The following is a 14,272-nucleotide window of genomic DNA, read 5'->3' on the forward strand; positions in this document are numbered from 1 at the left end:
AGGGGCTGGCAGAGGCAAGAGACAATTAGTCCATTGTGGGACTGGACTGGGGAAAACTGTGGGGCACACCCAGCAGGGGGAGCACCAGGAAAGCAAGCTGTCAGGACAGCATGTTAGGTGTGTGACTCAGTTTCCCAAATGATTTGCTGAATGATTTGCTGAATCCAACATTTTTTAAAAGTTGGCTGCTGACTTCACATCCATTTTCATGCGTCATTCTTGGGCAGGAAACAGTTTCCTTTGGAGCACAACTCTAACCACAAACCAAGGGAACTATAAAAAAATATCCTAGTGAGAACTCCTCCCCCTCCCCCCTCCCGCCGCCACACACACACATTTCCTTCTCTGGCTGTTTCATTCTTGATAGGAAGAAAAATATGTCTAAAATGGCATCTTCTTAAACAGCTTAGGTTCTCCTCCTCTACCAACTTGATGCTGGAAGCATTACGGCCGCTAATCCCGTTTCCTCAGTTTCTGAACCTGTAAAACTCTTATTTTGTTAATAAGATAAATAGATCTCAATGGAGCAATCTATTTTGGACAGTCCATTGATTCAGGTCAAGTATTTTGCAATTGTACTACCCAAGTATGTGGAATATGGCATTAACTGAAACGGAAATTTAATGAATTGAGAGTATTAGCTTTGACTTGAAAAAAGAGTGAAAAGCAGCTTCTAATCCTGCCAGCACGTTTGTGTGATTTTGAGCGACAGCACAGAATTGACAGGTTAAGAAAAGGAAGGAGGACTATTCAGCGGGATGGATTTACTTTGGTTAGGAAAAGGGGCTTGTCAGTCTCTCACAATAGCAGAGAACTGTTGAATGCCAAGCATCTATTGAAGATCAAAGTGGCCACTGTTTCCTGATGATCATTCAAGATCATCGATCACCCTTAAATCTGTTTAAACTGCTCCAGAAAGGAAAACTCGGGTGGGGAGTGGATGGAAAAGAAGCAAATCAAGTCTGGGAAATATCTGCAATTTTGTAAAAGAGAGGTAGACTTCTCTATGGGGCTGCTTCTCAATCAGTCAAGGTGTTTGCATACGAATGTGAGATTACGTCTATATCAGGTTTTTTATATGAACGCAGAACCTACATTAGCCATGCTATACTCATTCCAAAACTTGTGCTTTTGTCAGAATCATAAATGAAAGTAGCATCAACCCAAATGCTTCAGAAACCAAAATCCCGTATCCTGAAAAACACACCACAAAAACTAATAGAAGTCTCTACATCAATATTTCAATAAGTCTCTACATCAATAAATTTATAATTGGTTTTAATTGGGTTATTTTAAATTGACGGCCAAAAGTATTTAATGTTTTTTAAATTGTTTTTAAGTTTTATATGTTGTGTTTTTACCGTGGCTGTTCACCGCCCTGAGTCCTGTTGGAGAAGGGCGGCATACAAATAAATAAATAAATAAATAAATAAATAAATAAATAAATAAATAAATAATGCTAAACAACTATCAGAAAGAGCCTATTTAACCCAGCACACTGATTCAAGAGAATTGCCTCCCTAAACATACTCTACACAGTATGTGGGTAACAGGTTCCTTCTTGCACTGTAATATCAACCACACACCAATCTAAACTACATATTTGAATGCCAAATAAGAATAATTTTCAAAGAGGTCAGTGTTATGAGAGGGCAGCAGAAATTAAGCAGATTTATCCAGCCCTACTCATATAAGGATATCCAGGCAATCTGGCCCAGTGATCAAACTTGCAGAGTTTCAAACTTGATCAAACTTACAGAGTTTCATCACTCACTTTCCAATGATTGTGGAATAAAGAGTTGTTGTATGAAAGACGTAACTACCAGATGTCATTTCCTAGGGAAGTTCTAAGCCCATGATGGTGAACCAGTGGCATGCGTGCCATAGCTGGCACATGGAGCCATATTGGTGGGCACACGAGCATTGCCCTAGCTCATCTCTGGTGCGTGGGCCAGCTGATTTTTGGGCCTTCTGGGCCCACTGGAATTTGGGAAACAGGCTGTTTCCGGCCTCCAGAGGGTCTCTGGGAAGTGGGGAAGGCTGTTTTTGCCCTCCCCAGGCTCCTAAAAAGGCTCTGGAGCCTGGGGAGGGTGAAAAACGGGCCTACCGGGCCAACCAGGCCATCGTGTGCCAAAAGCAAAGGGAGCGTGGGGGGGTTGCGTATGCATGCGCGGGGGAGCAGGGCGCAATGAATTATGGGTGTGAGCACGCGTGTGCATGACCCCCCCCACTCCCCCTACTTTTGACACGCAATGGCAAAAAGGTTAGCCATCACTGTTCTAAACCCTTCACAAATCCTGCAGAACCGACTACTCTTTCAAGTTTGTCATTGTGCTATAAAGGTTAGAGATTTAAAAATAAATAAAACCTGTGGATTCTAACCCTCTGAATCACAGCATACAGATGAGCAGGATAGGTCCCCTTTCCCCCAAGCAGCTTCTTTTCTCCATCATCAAATGCTTTGAAAACTTAAGAACATCCTAAAGAAGGTCAAAGGAACTAATGGGTTAAAGATCTAGCTAAATATATGTCTTAGAACCACCAAGTACTATTTGGATATCAAGCTGCAGCTAGGCCATGCAAACAAACAAACAAACAAACAAACAAACAAACAAACAAAACAAACAAGGGAAGTGTTAAAACACCCTTTATACACTTTTCCCTTTATACTGTAGGATGGGTCTTTGATGATGAACTAACGTGTTTTGATAGCAGACGCTGCAGATCTTGTCATTGCTGCAAAAGAAGGTCCCTAACCACTCGGCATCATCAAGTACACATTAAGACACGCACAAAAAAATCCCTTTTGTGGGCCAAAATCCCTTTTGTGGGCATGGAAGCAGCATCAGATGAATTAAACAACCTGAATCATTTATTGTCTTGTCAAGTCTACAGGCTTCTTTCCACCTCTCCTGGGTTACTCAGAAATAAAAATGGTTGGGACTTTTCTGGTACTAGTACTCAAGCACTGATTCTAGAAATCTCTTTCAATAAATGTGGATGCTGGCAGAAGAAGACAGTATACAAGGTGAAGAGAGCACAGTTAAGGTTGCTCTCCAAGGTCCTTCCCCCCCCCCCGAGATTTATCCAACATTATACACTCCATTCCAGATTTTTTTTTCTCCGCAGTCATAATTTTTTTGAATTTAAACCTGCCAGATTCTTGCTTAATCAACTGGAGAGAAAGTGGAGGGATGAGGTATTCTTGATGATCCTGCATTTTTATTTTGAATTTCAGTGTTTTTATGTATTTATATCCCTAATACTACATAAATTCTGTGCCCAAGAGATAGAGTAGAACTATCCTTGCTTCATTTAATCCCTTGGGAGTGGACTCTTTCTTCCTGACAGTTTAATTCTCCTAACATTCACTTTCTAATTTCTTGGGAATCTTAACCTTTTTTAGAAAATACACCACAGACAGTTGTGAGATGCAAAGCTCCCATTTCACATTTCCCCTCAGCCATGATCAAGCCACAGTGACCTAAGGATTCACTATGTCCTAGGAACTTCATAGAATGCAATCCAAAAATGGAACAAGAAGACCTTCACAAGAAGACCTAATATCAGCCAGACTGATATTAGACAGGCAACATCACCTCTGCTTTCAGCCTCCACTCCCCCATTTTTCCTGCAACCTCAAATTTCTGGTTGCTTCTTCGTGAAGTTCTCACCAATACGGCTGTCCATCACATAGGTCTCAATAATGGCACTCTTCCGGCATAGGTCCTCAGCCATAGAGGCACTACTGACTTCAAGGTGCTTCACCTAGCAGAGAAAGATTGCATTACTTGTTACTGCCAAGCCTGCTTCCCACAAGGCCAATGCTATTCTTAGACCTGGGAATCATCTAGCTTCAAGCAATGTCTCTTAAATGTGGCAGACCAATCTCTTTTTCCAATCTGCTCTCTTTATCCCAGACCACCCAGAGTTTGTCCGTGTCTCTGACTGATTCTCCCAAAGTTCAGAATTGGTACCTTTCCGAATCAGCTCCCCAGCCACAACCCTAAAAATCAAGGTCAGGCAACACTATCAGGATTAGAAGCAAAGTTGGTGGACTGCTACGTGGGTCCTTGGGAAGGCATGCCAAGGCCACCGTGTTCCTGCTTCCAAACTAGGGGGTCTGTACGGTGGGAAGTCCAGGAAATACTGAATGGTCCAGGGTCTCACAAAATCCAAACCTAAAACCCAGGTGATTTTATACCTTTTCTTCCAAGAGCCACTTCTCCTGCTGAACTTCGGCCAGCCGCTGGAACAGTTCTGAGATCTCCTCATCTGAAAGGTCGGCTGGCCGTGGAGGTTGCGACTGTGACTGTGGGCTTCCTGTGGTTGACTGCAAGTAGAAAAGGTAAAAGGCAGATGTATCACTTCTCACATTCAGGCCTTTTACTACTGGCACAATTCAGTGCATTTGCAGAACAACCCAATTTCCACCACGCAGGCAAATCATTTATCTCATGTTTCCTCTATACATAGACATCGGTGCTGTATATAAAAATAATTTTATAGTAATACATATGAAACTGTACATCTGGCTCTTACTACCAACTATCCTTTTCCATCTAATTCTAAAGCATTTGAAAGCAGATTCTCAAATGGTGGAGTAACTGGGAATTATGGAAGTTGTAATTTACCATGTCTAGAAACTGCCAATTGAAAAAGGTTGTGATCTAAAGCTAAAGAGATAAGAACATACAGTATATTTTCCTAGTGGAGACGTTATGCACACTGGGAAAACATCATTAAGCTATTTGTCTAATTTTTCCAGACTAGAACAGAAAATAAATTCACTAGTACGCTTATGGGGGGACTCAAAAGTTATACTGGCTCCAGTCAGTGAAATAAATTGGATGTAGGTGAGGTAGTGGAACTGCTGAACTGATGCCTATGTTATGGTAATGGACTGGGTCATTACCAATAATCCAAAATTCAATCCAGAACACAAGAGATGCTTTGCCTGTCTGGTGAATAAAGTCCTACCTATTCTGAAGGGAGTTGCCCTCATCTTAAAGTTTCAGGGTCATAGCTTTCAAGAGCTTATGGACTGAAGCATCTTTCTCTCGCTATGGTTCAATCTGATAAAGACACTCTCATCACAGTAATCCATGCCCTGGTAACTTCTCATTTAATTAGTGCAATGCATTATACATTGGGTTGCCCTTAAAAGACATTTGAGACAGTTCAATTAGAAGAAAATGCTGGTTAGAAGATTACTGAGTGAAACTGGGCAATATGAACATACCATGCCTGTACTTTATGGAGTGGCTTCCAATTAGTTTCTGCTCCGAAGTCAGGGTGCTGCTTAATCTATAAAGGGCTTCACCCTTGGATCTCCAGTATCTGAAGGAACTCTTCATCGCACCTATTTCTATTTGTATCCTAACATTCTTTCTTGGAGAGGCGGTTCTGGCTGCCCTTCCACCCTGTGGTGCTATTGTGAAGGCGATTTGGCCTTTTCAGTGGTAGCTCCTCAATTCTGGAATGCCCTCCCCAGCAGCGGTGGGTTGGTACCAGTTCGGTCCGGTTTTTGCAAACCGGTAATAATGGCAGTGGGAGGCTCCGCCCACCCACCCAGACGTCATCATGGACGATCTGCACCTGTGCAGAAGCTTCTGCACATGTGCAGAAGCTTTTGCACCTGCGCAGAAGCGCGCCCGCACTCCCATTGCGAACCGGTAGCGAAGGTAAGTGGAACCCACCTCTGCTCCCCAGCTAGGTATGGGTGAGGTCGTGGGTGGGGCCATCTTCATAATCTTATCTGTGCTGCCAAACCAAAATATTTTTATGCTCCCAAGCAGGGGTGAAATGCTCCCGGTTCAGACCGGATCGCCTGATCCGGTAGCGATGGAGGCAGGTGGTTTGGAGAACTGGTAGCAAAAATCTGTCCCCCCCCCCCAATTGCCCGGCTGAGCCGCGCAATCATCAGAGGCTTTTTTTTTATTTTTAAAAGCATTTTTTCTACAACCTTTTTGGCCGAAAAAATGCTTTTAAAAGTTAAAAAAAAAAGCCTCTGATGATCACACAGCTCAGCTGGGATCACCAGAGGCTTTAAAAGCATTTTTTTTACCACCTCTTCAGCCGAAGAAGTTGTAGAAAAAATGGTTTTAAAAGTAAAAAAAAAAGGTTGGCCGCGCCCACTCAATCATATTACCCCCCCCACCAAGCCACGCCCACAGAACTGGTAGTAACGAATTTTACATTTCACCACTGCTCCCAAGCCATTTAATAATGTGTAATTCTTGTTTGAAGTTTTTAACGTTTTCACAGATTTTATTTCGTTATTGTTTTAGTTATCCTTTTGTTGATTTTACTTTGTGATGTCATGGGTTTTATAAAATGTATAAATATATGCTATTAATATTTAACCTATTGCTCTTAACTGTTAATATAACTTTAATTATAAAGTGTCAACATTTCCCAGTTTCCAAATCTATTTGCAATCTTAGTGTTCCTCCACTATGTTTAAAAATGATTAATTCCATATATTTGCTATACATGTTTAGGCCCTGATTCACGATAAAGGCAGTTTAACAAAGTGAGTCAAGCATGGAATGGGAACTAGGACTCCTTCGATCAGCCTCCATCCTGTTTTTTTATTCAGGCTTCATTAACTTCCTTGCACTGACATAATGTTTCAGTAAAGTTTCGTTTTGATTTACTGTTAGTGATGTTTGGTACCAGGTTTTGGCAGACAATACAAATTATGAATATCAGTAATTAAACAACATGTGTGACTTACTCTAAACATCTGTGAAAGCATTAAATTTAGATTATACAAGAACAGATTTGAAAACAAGTGAATTTGTTATTCTGATAAGGACACAGACTCCTGAAGCAAGCATATACTCAAAACCATCCTACTCCTTAAATATTTAGCCTGAGTTTGTCCACTTGTGCCAGTATTTCTCATCTGGCTTCAGCTGACTGACCTTGGAGTCTTAGAAAAAGAAAAGAAAAAAGAAAGAAAAATCCCCCAAAAGCTTGAAGACTGCAACTCTGGTACTGCAGCGTCAAATGAAACTTGCTTGGGTGAATTACAACCTCACGCTTCATCGATGCAAGAAACGATGTGGAGCAGGAGCGAGGGAAAAAAATATCACTTGCCCTTCATGGAGAAAAGGAAAGAACTAGACAGAAAGGGCCATTTCAGGAAATGCTGTTATTTTGTGTTGGGAAAGAGAAAATTCTCTTTATTTATGGGAATGAGATACATCCCCAATGGTGTAAAGCTACACCATTCAAAAACGTTGGTTTCTGTGGCTTAGAAAGCTGGACTTCCGATTTCTACCTCTGGTTCCCTCACCTTGTTACTGCCAGCCACGGATCCCTCCTTCATGATTTCACGATAGCTGAAGGATGAGATGCTGCTACTGTCTCCCGTCTGAGTCCGACTGGGGGAACTGATGTCTGCCAGTACAAGATCCTCAATTCCTGGAAGGCAAAGAGAATGCCATGAAGGGAGATGTTTCTAGAGTCCCAGTCGCCCAGGTCTGCAATGACTTATTGGACCATTTGACCAGGAGAGAAAACATATCTAGATTATTAACTCCATTCTAGATACTCTATGGCAAAATTTAGTTTCGCTTTTCAAAAAGGCATAAACCAGCTTCGATTCTTTTTTTATAATATTTTTTATTAAAGTTTAAAAATACAAACATAACTAATGCAATTTAAAAATATAAAAAGGAAAGAGAAAAAAGAAAAAGAAAATGTTAAAAAATATAAAGAAATGATTTCCCCTTCATCAAGACAAATAAAAACAATTTCAGTAACTTTCTCTAACATTTCAACAAAAGATCTCTCTTCCCATATCTTATATTTTACCTATAGACAAATTATAAAGTCTTGTCATTCAGTCTGAATCAGCAAAAGTCCATTCAGAATTACTAGAAATAACAACATATGTTTTAACCTTAATCAAATAAATCAATTTCATATTTCCTTTCCTTTTAACATATTTTCTCTAAAAATGCAATTTAAAAACTTCTTCCCACATCTCTTATTTATAAACGATCATTCAGACCTAGTATAAAAATCTATTAAGAAACAGAAGCAACAATATATTAAGATCTTAATCTTTAATCTCTTCAAATAGTGTGCTGCAAGTTTATTTATCATTGTCTCTCTTTCTCCACTCAGAAAGTCCTTCACAAATTCAGCATGGACTAGAAATAACATCTATATTTTAACCCTAATCAAATAAACCAACTTTGTAACCCTTTATTTTATTTTTAATACCATAGCTTATCATTTTTATACTAATACAATAAAAAATATCTTCTTCCCATCTTATCTATAAGACAAATGTTTAAAGTCTCATCAGTCTTGGTTTAGAAAAACTCATTAAAAATTACTAGAACAAACTTTATATATATATATTAACCTTGATCAGATAAGACATGTTATATTTCTTCTTTATGCTTTTAAAAATCTTGATGTTTATTTCCCTTAAAAGGTGTCCCAAAACTGGCTTCGTTTCATTTTCTCTTTTCTCCTTATAACATCTTCGTAACACATCTCTTTTCTAAGTCCAAGGTAAGAAAATTGTTCAAATCACTCTTCTGGTTTATTATTTGTGTGTGTCTTTTAGTTATTAAGATATCAGCCAGTTTCATTTGATTCTGAGTAACATCCTTTTTCATATTATTCTTGTAACTTGTCATTACAAAATATCCTTGAATTTTTCCAAAGTTAAAATACTTTCCTCCATTCTGTATTAGTGGATCTCTTCTTTAATTATAATCTTAACTTCTTTCTGGTTGGCTCGAATGCCCAATCTTCAAAATCTCTTATCGTGGTTTTTTTCTAATCCACATTTTCTCCTGGGAAAATGTCTTACGCTTAAGATTCAAAATCTTTGTGTGTTTTAAATAGGATTTTAAATAAGCTGCAGAAAGGATTCAGATAATTAATTTCAAAATCTTATTTCCAATCCATCTGGCTTCTTAGTCTGCTAATAAATTTCCACAGTCAACATTCTAATAACCTTTTGTTGTTTATTTCAGAACTTATTTTTTTCTTAAATTTACATGAAATCTCTTTCATAGAGGATTGAAGAAAAATCATCCAGTGTGATGAAATTTGTCATTCTGAAGGTTCTTAACTTCCAAAAATACTTTTCATGAAGTGATTAAGAAAGGAAGTGGGCAAACCCAATGTTTGCTTGAAGGCTCCGTACCGCAAATTTGACTTTTCCTTGGCTCCCAGAGCTTTAAAACCTACTAGAGACCACTGTTTTATGGTCTCCTTGCAGAGACCCTCTGTGTGAAATGCTTATAGCTGATCCAAGGTCCTTCCCTTTGTCCAGAAAGGAATTCTGAGGCACTGATTCTCCCAAGTCCTTGTTCTGCTGTGGTTATCTGTTTTGTAGTGGAGCCATCTTCAATAGGCCATTGCTTCCCCAGAGGTCAACCAGCATCACCTCTGATTAAATTGTCATCATGGCTTTTTCATTTTTCCAGGTTTTGAAACAGAACTAGGTGGATGGAATAGTCTGTGGACATGTAAGAAATTAAATTCTATTTTTTTCACCAAGTCAACATGATAGGAAATGCTCTAAAAAGATGTAGGCAGAAGCCATGAGAGATTGCCCATCTTTAGCAGGATTTGCTTCAGCAACTGCATGCAAATTCCTCTCTTCTAATCACTTTGAGCGTAACTCTGATCTCATCTGATGTCATGTCTTCCTCGGAGAATTAACAAACTAATCTTGAGAATAGCAGATTCTCACTCTGCAGCTTCAGGTATCACACGTGGCCTAGAAACAGTGAGAGTCTTCTAGACCTAATTACTAGGAATATGCAGTTCTGACTAGAGGGCTCTGATAGTATGTGGGAATCACTTTGAGAGACAGAATGGAGAGCAACTAGTGGACTACTAGTGGCATGTAAAAGATGTCTGAACTAGTGGCATGTAAAAGATGTCTCTGCCTACAGAAGGGGAGGATGGCATGAGAAGAATTTCCGAAGGAAAGGAGGGGAGAAACACAAGTTTCTGTTAATGTAAGCTTACAATAAAGACAGAGCTAGTACTCCTGACTGAGCTTCTTGGGTGGACTACTTTGCAGGACTAATGAGGTGATGCTCCAAATCCAGTCATACACAGGCAAAGGGTAACAACAACTTTTGAGCCTCATGCTTCCACAACACCCATGAAGTCTTCATACTCCCTCTACTGGTCTAAAATCCCAGTTCATAGAAGTGTCAGGATGCTGTCTTCTTAAATATGCCATGTAGGAGTTAGTGGGCACAGGTTAGCATTAATTGTGCTTAAGGCCAGCATTAAGATAGCTTGCCTTACAACCTACAAAGGTTGCTAAAGAGAGTTGTGATTGGAGGAAATGCATAGAGAATTAACTCAGCCTGAATCCTTTCTGCTGCCATTCCCCCACCTCCCATAAAGATTTCAGAGGTTTTGACTGCAAGGCCCAAATTACTTTTTATATGAACAGCAGATTCTTTGTTCCCAGTCTCAGTTTGTGCATGTGTTGAACGTTCTACTTTAAAGCTTTTGATTTACACTTCTTTTTTTGAAAGTAACGTAAAATAAAGTAAAAAGTAAAGTAATAATAAAAAATAAAATAATAAAACAAAGCAAAGCAAAACAAAACAAAACAAAATAAACCAGGCAGTCTCATTTGGAATCTCCCCTCTTTATATATTTTTTTTAAATTGTTACTCTAGTACATCTAGATGAGCAGATCCACAAAAAATAGTTTCAAGAGAGATGATGATGTACAATCATGCAGGGATGAAGTGTGTAAGGAAGTGAGTGAGACAATTTTTAAATGAGGAATCCTTAACATACTAATGTATTATAGTATACAACCATGATCTGCATCTACCGTATTTTTCAGAGTATAAGACGCACCTACCTTTTTTGGTGAGGAAAAGAAGAAAAAGAAATCTCCCTCTGCCTCGGAGCAATTTTGCCTCCTTGTAGCAAACAGCCTGCTTTACTTTCGTTTTCGTTTTCAGCATAACTTGATTAGCACAAGGGGAAAAAAATCTGCTCCAGCAATTTACCTCTTTGCAGCAAGCAGCAGAGCCCTGCACAAAACAGCTGAGAGCAAATCAGCTGAAAGTCAGATGCAATCAACTTGTGCTAATTAGACTGTGCTGAACCTGAATGGAGCTGTTTTTTTCTTGCTGTTTGCTTGCAAGGAGGTAACTGCTGCGAGACAGAGGCCAAAGGGTGGGGGCCAGTGGATGGGCGGGGCTACATTTGGTGTATATGACACACCTAAACTTTCACCTCCTTTTAGGGGGGAAAAAGGTGCATCTTATACTCTGAAAAATACGGTAGTTTATCCCACCTTCTTTTGAAAATCACTAGAATCCAAAAGCAATTGACCACTAGCCATTAGCTGAGCAGGTTTTTGCTATCCAACTATTACTCCTAAGATTTCCATTCAGTTATGTGGGGAGGGGGTTGGATAATTTTGAGCTACCTGCCTCTAGACTTCACAATAAACTCTGGTTTACAAAAGCTTGTAGATGTATAAGACAACAAACCCCAGAATTCTCATAGTTGAGAATTCTGGAGGTTACAATCCAACATACTCAGAGGATATCTGGAGGTCTTAGATGGGAAATGAGCTTCCCTCCTGATTAGATTTATATGCTTCTCTCTTCAACTGGGGAAGTTCTGAGGAGAAATTCAATAGCTTCCACTTTTCTTTTAGACTAATTATGGTTGTCACATTGCCTGAAATGGGCACTTTGTGATTAATCTTATGTATGATTTGCCTGAAAGCAGGAAGAATCAATCCATTGGCTGAGAAACCAAAGTTAAGCGTAGCTCATTGTTCAGGAAAATACAGAAGCAGAGATGCGTAAATGGACCTAGATGGGATATTAAATTTATCCTGAGGTCCATACACAACCATTAGCCACCTCTTCAGCCTGAAATAACAAAGCAACAAGCATGAAACTAACAGTCTGGTATCTTCAGGCTCCTCCCATTATTAACAGCATTTTCAATCCATTGACAAGTGGAATAGCTTGGGAATGTCCCATGGATACTGTTGAAATTTGAGGAGAAGTTGCATGCTCTTTCATAAAACAACTGCCAAGACGAGGTAGTTATGCATTCACAAGGAGACAGCTATAATGTACATAGCCCATCACAAGACACAACCGACCAGACAGCAAACAAGTGAGATTTACCACTTCCTTTCTCCTCTCAGAATGCTTATTTGTTGATTAGATTTGCATCTTGTCTCTCATTCAGGAGCTCACGGTACCCCCTGAATAGCAGTTCCTCTTCCCCAGAATAGCAATCTGTGAGGTTCACTAGCCTAAGAGAGAATGAGTGACCCAAAACCACCCAGTTATCATTCATACTGGAGAGTGGAATGGAACCTAGAGCTTCATACTCCTAGTTCAACCTTTTCGCTATTGCATCACATGGGCTCTCTGTTCTTGACTTGACAGCCTCCAGCTTAGCTTTGTCTGGCCAAGTTGTCTAACTATCCTGAACCAATATTATTTTTGTTTTCTATAAAAACACTGGGGACCTCTGTGGGGCCCAGAGATATGCCTAAAAACCCAAATAAAGTTGGCAGCTGTCACTTGGCTTTTGCCTATCAAAATTCTGGTTTTAAAAAGTAACGATACCTGTTAAAATACTTGGGTGAGCCTACAAGCCTTAGGGCACCATGTAGCAGATTGTCAGCCTCTGGCTAACCGTGTTATTCCACTGCAGGGGAGAACTAATTTCCACCATTCTTTAAAACCATAAACCAAATTACCACAAATCATGGGTGGACTATGTGCTGTGTAGTGACAGTAACCAGCATGCATCCTGCATTTGGGTGTCAGGCTTAATCATAACCTGCTATGGTTAGGGAGATGGCAAACTTCCTTCTCCAATCTTCTTCAGAGAAGGCAGATGGCATGTGTGGGACACTAGCACATTGTGCAGTGAATGTATTGTGCAAACCAACCTGCTATGTCATAGTGTAACCCATCATATCCATCATACAAGAGTGCTACGCGGATAAAAAAGAGAAAAATTACTGCCAGTTTGAAATCAGGAAAAAAACTGAGAACATTAATCTACCTCAGAAAATTGCACACATATATAAACTGAAAAGGCAAGGGACGCTTTTAAGAAAGCAGATTGCAGAATGTGGCTTCCAATACAGACCATCTGGTGCATTACCAGTTCACTAAAACAACTGAGCGAGCTTTCTTTTGCTTTTGAAAGGGGTGGTTTTAGCAGAAAACAAGGACCAAGCTTCCAAAAAGGATTTACAACGAGCAAGGGGGAAAAATCTGCAACCCTTGCTACCTATTCTGTTTAGACTGCTTGACTTAAGATTCTTCGAACGAGTGCTTTCTAAGTGTTTTGGCCTCCAGCTCCCATCAGCCCCAGCCAGCATGATCCCTTTGCAGAAATAAAGGCACACAAGCACATACAGTATCAGAAAGACAAGAGTAGAAGCAGAACTCAGCAGCAGATCCATATTGCTCTTTACAGTGATAAAGAATGAGAGTTACGATGGCCCTGATCCAATTCTATCCTTTTACCAGGCTTTTCTGAGATGGCTTTAGGTAAGCCGGATTTCTTTTACAGTGTAAGGAGGAATAGAATGGCTTCTCTTAAAGGCTTCACTTGGTGGGAGCACCCCACACACTCCCACACAGACACCATCTCTGCAAGCTGGGTCATACCGCTTCAAGGAGAATTAAGGCAGGTTTGCTATTTAATCTCAGCCATGAATCCAGGCTGTAGGTTTTCTTTCTTCCCCAAATAGGAACTTCTTTATGCCAGGATATCTTCCTTATTCTGAGAGTCATCTTCCCTGATGGGCAAAGAGTTTGTCCATTACCTGCTACCCAATTCTTTCAGTGAGTTGTTCTAAGGCAGGCATGTCCAAAGTCCGGCCCGGGGGCCAATTGCGGCCCATGTTCAAATTTCGAACGGTCCGCAGCCTCTTCTCCCTGCCAGCTCAGCCTGTCACTCATTCCCGCCGGCCGGCGTTTTTCCCTTCACCACACAGCAGTTCCTGCAGCTGTCCCCTGCTGCCTCCTGCTCCACAGCCACCCTGCTCTGCAGAGCATCTCAGCCATATTTTTCACCAGAAGATGGCAATAGACCTGAGTCAGCACTCTCACTGCGTGATCCTTGTGAGCCCATTTCTAAAATGGCGACTGTGACTTAAAAAAGGAAAGTTGACAGCAAGGACCGCTGCTTCCAGGACAAGTGGTCAACCCCCACACAGTTTCACCTCACCAAATCTGGCCCTCGCAAAAAGTTTGGGCACCCG

The 14,272-nt window shown here is 40.4% G+C and overlaps 1 protein-coding gene across 4 annotated transcripts in view; it reads right to left on the reverse strand.

The window, feature by feature from the left end:
- The window catches only part of GRIPAP1 (GRIP1 associated protein 1), a 77,490-nt gene that overhangs the window by 12,859 nt on the left and 50,359 nt on the right, over positions 1-14,272 (reverse strand). For all 4 annotated transcript variants that reach the window (XM_087888693.1, XM_034434052.3, XM_034434053.3 and 1 more), the window contains 3 exons: positions 7,304-7,431; positions 4,205-4,333; positions 3,675-3,768 (listed from right to left, as the gene is read on the reverse strand). In XM_087888693.1, coding sequence (XP_087744819.1) covers positions 3,675-3,768; positions 4,205-4,333; positions 7,304-7,431 — 351 coding nt within the window. The remainder of the gene's footprint in view (positions 1-3,674; positions 3,769-4,204; positions 4,334-7,303; positions 7,432-14,272) is intronic.

The sequence above is a fragment of the Pantherophis guttatus genome, chromosome 2 (genome assembly GCF_059756535.1).
Source record: "Pantherophis guttatus breed Tessera chromosome 2, ASM5975653v1, whole genome shotgun sequence".
Taxonomy (NCBI): Eukaryota; Metazoa; Chordata; class Lepidosauria; order Squamata; family Colubridae; genus Pantherophis; species Pantherophis guttatus.